The sequence below is a fragment of the Populus trichocarpa genome, chromosome 1 (assembly GCF_000002775.5).
Source record: "Populus trichocarpa isolate Nisqually-1 chromosome 1, P.trichocarpa_v4.1, whole genome shotgun sequence".
In the NCBI taxonomy this organism is placed as follows: domain Eukaryota; kingdom Viridiplantae; phylum Streptophyta; class Magnoliopsida; order Malpighiales; family Salicaceae; genus Populus; species Populus trichocarpa.
The window spans coordinates 27,249,888-27,259,957 of record NC_037285.2 but is presented as its reverse complement, the minus strand read 5'-3'; the positions used below and the strand labels follow the sequence as shown (position 1 = coordinate 27,259,957).

The window sequence follows — 10,070 nt, the reverse complement described above, 5'->3', positions numbered from 1 at the left end:
TGTTGGAGGACCAATGAACACATCATCTCTAAATGGCAGTAAGTACTATGTTGCCTTTATTGATGATTATTCCAGAATGTGTTGGATTTACTTTATGAAATTCAAAGCTGAAGTTGCCAACATATTTGGAAAGTTCAAAGCATGGATTGAAACTCAAAGCAACTGCAAAATTCATGTAATCAGATCCGATAATAGAACTGAATACATTTCTGAAAAATTTAACAGATTTTGTGAAGATGCAGGCATTGAACACCAACTAACAGCACCATATTCTCCACAACAAAATGGTGTTGTGGAAAGAAAAAACAGAACAGTGATGGAGATGACAAGATGCTTGCTACATGATAAAAGACTGCCTAAGAAATTTTGGGCTGAGGCAGCTAATACATCAGTATTTTTGTTGAATAGATGGCCAACAAAAGCCCTACAGACAAGGACTCCATTTGAAGCTTGGTTTGGCTACAAACCAAAGCTAATTAATCTGAAGATATTTGGTTGTTTATGTTTCTCTTATATTCCTCAAAATAAGAGAGACAAGCTGGACAAAAAGGCTAAAGTTGGGATTTTTGTAGGCTACAGTGCTGTTGCAAAAGCCTACAGAATCTACATACCTCAAAGAAACAAAGAAATCATCAGCAGGGATGTTCAGTTTTTCAAATCTGACAGCTGGGATTGGAAGATGAAAATCAGATTGAAGATCAAAATAAGAAGAATGAAATAGATGATGTACATATGAGAGGAACTAGAACTCTTGCTGACATCTATCAAAGATGCAATGTTGCTGCAATAGAACCTGCAAATTATGAAGAAGCTGCAACTGATCAGAAATGGTTAGATGCAATGAAGGAGGAGCTAAAGATGATTGAAAAGAATCAAACGTGGGAATTGGTGGATAGACCTCAACACAAAAAAGCCATAGGAGTCAAATGGATTTTTAGGACCAAAATGAATTCTGATGGTTCTATGAATAAATACAAGGCAAGGCTGGTTGTCAAGGGATATGCTCAGATGTTTGGGGTGGATTTTTCTGAAACATTCGCTCCAGTTGCAAAGATGGATACAATAAGGATGTTGCTGGCATTTGCTGCACAAAAAGGCTGGACTTTACATCAAATGGATGTAAAGTCAGCTTTTTTGAATGGTTACTTGGAGGAAGAAATCTTTGTTGAACAACCTGAAGGTTTTTCTGTTGCAGGACAAGAGAATCAGGTATATCAACTTAAAAAAGCCTTATACGGCTTAAAGCAGGCTCCAAGAAGCTAGTACAACAGGATTGATGCTTACTTGCAAAACTTAGGCTTTATAAGAAGTTTAAGTGAATCTACTCTTTACGTAAAAGGAGCTGAAGGACAAATACTTGTTGTATCTCTTTATGTTGACGATTTGCTGATAATAGGAAGCTGTAGAGAGCAAATTGACAAGTTCAAAGAAGAGATAAAGTCTGTTTTTGAAATGATAGACCTTGGAGGGATGACATTCTTTCTTGGCATGCAAATATTTCAAAAACAAAATGAAATATTTCTGTGTCAGCACAAATATGCAAAGGAAATTCTCAAGAAGTTTAACATGGAACAATGCAACCCAACTACAACACCAATGAATCAAAAGGAGAGGTTCTGCAAGGAAGATGGAGCTGGAAAAGTGGATGAAAAGCTATACAGAAGCCTAATAGGTTGTCTAATGTATTTGACAGCAACCAGACCAGACATCATGCATGCTGTAAGTCTATTATCTAGATATATGCATTGTGCAAGTGAAATTCATTTTAAAGTAGCAAAGAGAATCCTCATATACATAAAAGGCACAGCTTATTATGGGATCAAATTCAGTCAAGTTGGAAAATTCAATCTTCATGGCTACTCTGATAGTGACTGGGCAAGAAACATTGATGACATGAGAAGCACCTCTGGTTATTGCTTTAGCTTTGGTTCAGGTGTTTTTTCATGGAGCTCAAAGAAACAAGAAATTGTTGCTCAATCTACAGCAGAAGCTGAATACGTTGCTGCCACTGCCTCTGCAAACCAAGCAGTTTGGATCAGGAAACTATTGGCAGATTTGAATCTGAAGCAAAATGAAAGCACACAACTGTTTGTGGACAACCAAGCTGCAATATCGATCTCAAATAATCCAGTATTTCATGGCAGAACAAAACATTTCAAGATTAAATTTTTTTTCTAAGAGAAGTTCAACAAGAAGGAGAAGTAAAGCTGCTCTACTGTAAAACAGAGGAACAACATGCAGACATCTTAACAAAAGCACTTCCTAAGCTCAAGTTTGAGTATTTGAGACAGAAGTTGGGAGTTTGATTGTTGACTAAGAATGACTCTAGAAGCAAAATAAAATCTCAGCAGAATCTGAGTTTGTTTATAGTATTAGAGTTTGTTTCTTGTTGCTAGTCTAATGGCTATTTTTATTCCATGTAACAGAAAATCAGATATTCTAGGAGAATATCTTGCAATTCTGTTTTTCCTTATTGTATAAATAATCGTATTGAAAATCAATAAAGTAGTGTGTTCTGCTGCAACTACAACAACAAATATTTGTTTTCTCTTCAATATATACAACAAGATCCATTTCTCTGTGAAAATATTTCCTTCAAGTCATTCCAAACTCCTGCTACTGTTTCAACATAGATGACACTGCCTGCTATGTCTGGATGAATTGAGTTTAGAATCCGTGATAAAACCATGTCATTGCATCGTTTCCAAATTGCGAACTTCGGGTCTGAAGATGGTAGCTTCAATATTATGGTTCCATTGATGAAGCCTATCTTGTTCTTTGCGCCAAGGCCAATATGCATAGCACAACTCCATTGTCCATAGCTGTGCTCGTCTGATGATTTGGAGACTACAACAATCCCTGTATGATCTGAATTGTGTAAAACAAGTGGATCTGGAATATCCATCTGTGTTTTTGTGATTTTTAATTGTCCCATTATATAGTGTTTGAAGCGAAAGGTATTTTATTCAAGAGTCACCAAGATCGGTGTTACGATACCATATGAAAAATAGTGTTGATCAATGAACCAAAAAATGGTTTCTGCATATTATTACATCTATGCAATACAAGAGTTTTACACAGGGAAAAAACTAAATAAGGAAATCTAAACATAAATGCCTATGAATCTGCAAAACATTACATCTATGCATTTATGTTTAGATTTCCTTATTTAGTTTTGTTAGACTGGATAATCTCGATGGCCAGCTTTGAATAGAAAGGAGATCAGGAGGAAAGTTTTGATAGACTGGATAATCTCGATGGCTCGAAGAGAAGGAAGATTAGGGAGAGAGATCATTTAGATGGATAGACGGCCTATGCTAAACTAGACAATATCATCAACTCTCTGGAAAATCGTTCAGATAGATAGATTTAGAGTTTCCCGTAATTCTTTCATCAACTGCAAAAGAGACCGTCTTCATGGTCTCATGTTGATTGCCCAAAACTGCACTTTGAAGGTTTCAGTTGGAGATGATTTCCTTGCCTTCTTATACAGAGGAGAAGGGAAACAAGTCCAAGTGTGTAAAAATGGCTGCTACATATAATGTAGTTAAATCTCAAATCATTTTCCTCTTGGGAGCTAGGACATCAACTTAATTAAGAGTTACGAGGTATGAGTTCTGAAAGGAAACTGTCACATTTATACTAATGATTCACAGCTTGCTTTTTTTTTTTTGATCTATCAGATATATTTGAGATTATATATATATATCAGAGTCAAATGATTAAATGACCATACCTCATTATTTAATTAAATTAAAAATTGAGCAAAATTATAGTAGTTCTATATATAAATCTCAAACTCAAAAAGATTTCATTTTAATTAAAAGATATATGTTATAAAACCATTCTAGAAGATCTCACATACACTACCAGAAAATCGATAAATTAATACCAACGGAAATACCGAGGGAATATTTTCGTTGGAAAATTACCGACGGATTTTACTGACAGAAATATTCCCTCGGTATTTACCAAGGGAATTACAGTGAGAAAAAAAATAATTAAAACAAAGCAAAAAATAAATGATGACGTGTCATTTTTATCAATGGAATTACCGATGGAATAATTTCGGTCGGTAAGTCCGTCGGTAATTCTGTCAGTAAAATCGTTGGTAAACTATCAACACTATTCATCATGTTAATTACAAAGGGAATCACCGACGGAACATTCCGTTGGTATTTTATAGAGAGCTCTGGGACTGTTCACTTTCCAATTGCACTGTTAATTATTGTTCTTTACAGACAAAATCACCGACGGATTGAAAAGTCGTTAATGTTATTTGGCGGTTTTCTGAAAAATTTAAATTAAATAAAAAATTTAAATTAAATATTACAGACGGAATTACCGACAGATTGAAAAGTCGTCGGTGATATTTGGCGGTTTCTGAAAATTTTTCATTAAATTCAAAATTTAAATTAAATATTATAGACGAAATCACTAATGGAATGATTAAAAATATTAATATTTAATTATCCGTCGGTAAAGCGTCCCAATAAAAAGCTTAGAATCCCTAATTTCACACAGACTCGTCTCCTTTCTTCTTCTTCTTCTTCTTCTTCTCTCCTCAACTCCTTCTCTCCTCCTCCATGCTCAGGTATGTATTCTTCTCCTTTATTATTTTTTCTTCTCAGTTTTTTTTTTAATTAGTATACTTTATGAATTTGTTTTTTTTTTCTCTTCTTAATTTCACTTGCAACTACATTAAGGTAAAGAAAAACATTTCTTCTTTTTTCGTGTTTTTTTCACTATATTTGTTTTTTATTTTATTTTTAATTTTTTTTGTTCTGAATAATTGTATGAATGTTGTTGTAGGATTTGTTTTTATATGAGATCAATTAAAGTTGATTTATTTATAGGATTTTTAAATTTTTTTCATATGAATTTTTTTAGTTGAATTTATTTTTTCATGTTATTTATTTGTTGCAAATTTTTTTGAGTTGATTTTCTTCTTCTTTTTCCAAGCATTTTGAGTATTATAGAGTGTTGATTTATATTAATTTAATTATTTTATAGTTTTGTAATATATATATATTTTTAAATAATTACCAACGGAATTACATACGGTTTGTTTCCGAGGGAATTACCGACGGAATGAAAAAAAAATTTTGCTCGTTTTTTCCGTCAGTAAATCCATCGGTAATAATATATTTTTATTACCAACGAAATTACCGACGGAGACTTTCCGTCAGTGATTTCATTGATAATTTTTTTATCAATGGAATGGTAGTGTAAATACCGACGGAAAATTCCGTTGGTAAAGCTAAAGATTGTGGTAGTGATAACAATTAAGATTTTAAACTGAGATATACCATATAATTTTTCATTCACCATATCCAATTTTTTTTTTCTGTTAAGTCGATTTAAGAATTAGTGACAAAATATCAAATATTAGTTGGAGTCGCAGAGGGGATTGAAGCAGATTGAAAAAATGTTGACTTGTCAAGCCATCTTTTTATATCCTTCCAAATGTAGAAAGGGTTGAAAATTAGGACAAGAGGGACAAACAAAGTACAATTTTTTTTTTTTTTAGTTTAACGTGGGTGTCCGGGCCAACTTGCGCGCACCTCGACTAATCCCACGGGCCCTGAAGTTAACGATCATGTAAGTCTCCAATGGTCATCATATGAGCAACCACAGGGCTCGAACCTGAGACCACAGAGGGAGCAAACCTCTTGGTCCCAAGCTTTTACCACTGAACCACCACCTAGATGGTTAGGTACAAATGTTTCTTGCACTTTAGGATCATCTATTTCCATATATAATGTGTGTATGAAGTAGAGAAAAACAAACAGAAAAGGATAGTAAGTTAAAGACACGAGTAGGTGCACCCTTTATTCTGACATGGAGAGGAAGAACAGGGCCAGGTCAAAGCATATATGCACATTGCCACCGATTGATGTATCAATTATTCCATATGGTTGCATCGCTTGTGATGGTGTTTTAAAATAAGATATGTTAATGGAGTAAGGTTTCTTAGTGGTTGTAATATGGGTTAATTAAGTGATCATTCAAATATTTCTCTTCTCTTCTAAAATGTAAAGAAAACTATACTGATTAATGCTTTTAGATACCTAGCTATGAAAAGTTATTTTTTAGGAAATTTGAGGATAATCCGATAATAAAATCAATAATCTTATAAAAATAGATAAATAAATATGTTAAAGAGTATTAAATTCTAAAAATAAGGTTATTCTTTTGTTGAATCTATGTTTTTTTTAATGTAAAAAACTTGAACTTTTTACCTAGATATTTATAACTCTTGAACTTTATCTCTTTCTTGAGTTGAGGGGCTGAAGAGTAATTTTAATATGATAACATTTATATAATGGATAAATATCTCTTATATATGCATTAATAAGTATTAATGATGAAAAATATTTCTTACATATACAGTAACGAATATTAACAAAGAATAACAAATATCTCTTATATATGCATTAATAATACAAAATGTTCTTTCCACTTGCAGGAATGGGAGAAGAAGTAAATAGACCTAAAATATATGCTGGTGTGTTATCATTGGGTCTAAGAGAACCAAACACACTCCTTGGGTGGTGTTTAGGAACACCATTGGGTGCGTCCCAACATCTCGGCTCGGGCTACCTGAGGCCACGAAGAGGTGCGTGCGAGCTCGTGCAATATGTTTGGATATAGATCCAATTTTTGAGCCCATGACTATTTATGATCACTTAGTAAGGAAAACAAAAGGATAAAACAGTGTTTTAAAAGGTATCATCGCACAAGCTTATTTCTTTAACAAGTAATTCATTTAATGATAATTTCAAGCACAATTATCATCAAGATATACAAGGGACAGATTCAAAAGTTTCAAGAAATATAGGGGGAAAATGTTTAAAAATAAGTAGACAAATTCGAGTTAATTATTAAAATTAAGGAGGGATACTGTGAATTTTTTTGAAAAATTACCGTGCTTGTAAGTCCGCCCATGGAGTATTCCACTATTACGTAAAATAATTGTGATTCAAACAGACAAAGGTACGTAATCATGCATGCACACTTTGATCACTCACTCTTGCACACTCGTCTGAACGTTGAAACCATTAACAAAATCCATATGAGTGGGGATCGATCTGTGCCCTTCCTCCGGCCTAAAGCAGGCGGACGAAGACAACAAGCGAAAAACTAGAACTGTTGTTGACAAGAGTTTTCACATAAGAATTCGTACTTTATCTGTAAATAATCCATATATAGTTTACTCCTGTCAAAAATCAATCTTTATAAAAACCAAAATTAAGTTAAAAATCCAAAAAGTGTAGGATTGTGCGGCAAAATCTAAGCCCAGAAGTTATGGGTTTTTCTTGTTTGACTGTTCATATGACGCGAACCGGTTTTTTCATAGAGTTATATAGCTCTACAATCCACTACCCTAACTGTTCAGAACTATACATGAAATTCTTCGAACACGCCTACATCAATATATGATGCATGATAAGAATGATTACTTGATGATAAGAATGAAATTTGAGCTCAAAAGCTATGGAGTTTTCTTGTTAAGTTGTTCATGTGATGTGAACCTGTTTTTCTTTCGGAGTTAGCTCTACAATCTACTGCCCTGATGATTCAGAACTATGAAACTTTTTGGACACGCCTGGATTAATATACGATGTATGATAAGAATGATTACTTGTTGATAAGAATGATTAATTGTTGATTACCATGCAAATGGAAAACAAACAATTTTGATAAAAGCTCCCGGTCTGATTTTATATATAAGAATAATTATAAAAAAAATAATATAAAAATTACCGCAAGGTATTCGATAAAATTAAGCTCGGGGTCTGATTTATATAAAAAAATAATCTTAAAAAAAACTTATCATAAAAACTACAAAGTAGCCAACCCTAAAGTAGGGGGCCGAGTCATCTTCTCACCCCAGCAGCGCTTCCATCTATCTTTAGATTCACTACCATGCACTGCGCCGCCGACGCTACGGTATCTGAGTAGCGCAAATCTCACTAAAACTGGTCCAGATTTTGTTGTGAAATAGGGTACCTGAAAGATAAATTTTATTTTGTTGGACAATGCGCCTAAACCATGTTGATAAATCTCTAAAAATAGAAAATCTGTCAAAAAAATTAGTTTACATATATCTTAACTATTGGTTAGATTGTCTATCAACTAAATTCTCAAGATCCTAGAAAACCTAACACTAATCATCGATGCTGAGGTGGCTGTCCAGGATGATTGGGAGCAGCATTCATTATCTCCGAGGTTGGCTGACTATTTGCGGGAGGAAAGGGAGCAGCAAGTGGATCAGTATTTATGGGAGGAAGGTCGCCAGTGGAAGGGGCAGTATTCATGGGAGGAAGGCTGCGAATAGGAGCAGTGTTCATGGGACAAATGTTGACATGAGGAGAAGGATTCATTGGAAGATTAGTTGGCATGATAGAATAGAGGTTAAAAAAATGGTCAGGGATATTAAAAGGAGAAGAGTATGTAGGATTCAGAAATTCATCTTGGAGTCCCATTTGCTCGGATGACCAGTCTTCAGGATTAACGGAGTCCATTGGGGCAGGAGTTCCAAATGTCTCCTCCAAACCAGGGATCTGTGAATCTTGAAACATAAAGAAGTTATTAGCATCTGGGAATATGCTTGTACCAGTCTGTTGTTGGCTTAACTCATCAAGTATCGGGAATGAATTCTCTAAAGAATTAGTAACCATGCCGTAAATCTCCCCGGCAAAGCTAGCCTCTATAGCAGAGAGATGATTTGGATCATAATCATGATCGTTTATGTAATCTTCATCATCATCATCGATTGTCAATAAAGGATTTTCCTCATTACTTTGCCGATTTCTGACATTGGTACTAGCATTAGTAGTACTCTTCTCACGTTTCTTGTAAATCCTGCACAGAACGCAGTCATCCAGCTGCACCAAAACAAAGAAAAAAAAAATCTGATTAATAACCATGTTAAGAATAAGCAAATGCTGTTATGTCAATTGGAGAGAGAAGAACATCCATGTACCCTCATGTCGTCTCTATTATTTCTGACATGAAGCGGGGAATCATCCAATCTAAACTCATGCATTATCCAGTTGGTTTTGTCACCCTTTGGAGGCTTTCCGGCATAATAAACGAGCGCCTTCCTGTGTCCAACAAGCGTTTTCTGGTATGTGATTTTTTTACCAGCTTCAATAACACGTTTTTCATACGTGATTCCCTTATCAGCTCCAGTGGCTTTCCAATATCCACCACCTGCCGCTCGATTCGGTCTAGTTCCGTTTTTATACTTTCTGTTCCTCGGTGTGAAAAAGTACCATTCTTTTTCTCCATGATGACTATATTGAGCTGTTCATATAAACAGATAAAATTTATATTTGTAATTATAGTATCAAAATTAAAACATGTATATATAAATATAATCAATACTTCAATCGGTTTATAGTGAAAATAAAACCTGCAAGATCCTCGGGATCGAATTGATAGAGATCAGCATTAATAATCCTGTTCATAGGCAATGGCAGACCCTTGACTTTCTTGTCCAAGTAATGCAACACCAGCTCATGATCATGAGGGCGAAATCTATATCCAGGTGGGAAACTATTGAAATACCTATCGCTATCTTCATAATTAGCAAATCTTTGTGGTGGTGGTGGTCGTGGAGTGGGGGTAGAAAGTGCCTGAAACGGTGGATTCATGGTAGGTGGCTGCGGCACTGGTGGTGGTGATGAGTTAGAAGCCATCAGGGCTTGGGGTGGTGATGGGTTTGAAGCAATCAGGGGTTGCGATGGTGATGCAGGAGGGTTTGAAGGGACGTTTGATGTCGATGGAGTGGAAACAGAAGGCTGCTCATGTGGCTTTGGTTCCTCAAGAAACTGCATTGTACGACTCTGCGAACAATTTTCTTCTCCGGACGACGACATTAACTCTCAACAAGTCAAGGATACTGACTCCTATCGATTTTGGGAACTGTATATATATACACACCTCCCTTGAACGCGCGCAGATGGATTTTTATTTTTATTTTTGAGATATCTTTATTTTCTTAATAATAGGGATATATTTAAAATCCAATACTCAACCGTCTTGGCAACCTGATAAGCTCT

At 34.9% G+C, this 10,070-nt stretch overlaps 1 protein-coding gene across 1 annotated transcript; it reads right to left on the bottom strand.

Annotated features, from left to right (window-relative positions):
• Positions 1-7,910: 7,910 nt before the first annotated feature.
• On the bottom strand, positions 7,911-9,891 carry LOC18095070 (NAC domain-containing protein 21/22). The gene is made up of 3 exons (XM_024596303.2): positions 9,422-9,891; positions 8,990-9,312; positions 7,911-8,891 (listed from the first exon to the last, which is right to left on the bottom strand). The coding sequence occupies exons 1-3, from the start codon at positions 9,885-9,887 to the stop codon at positions 8,175-8,177; spliced, it is 1,506 nt and encodes a 501-aa protein (XP_024452071.1). The 5' UTR covers positions 9,888-9,891; the 3' UTR covers positions 7,911-8,174.
• Positions 9,892-10,070: the final 179 nt, after the last annotated feature.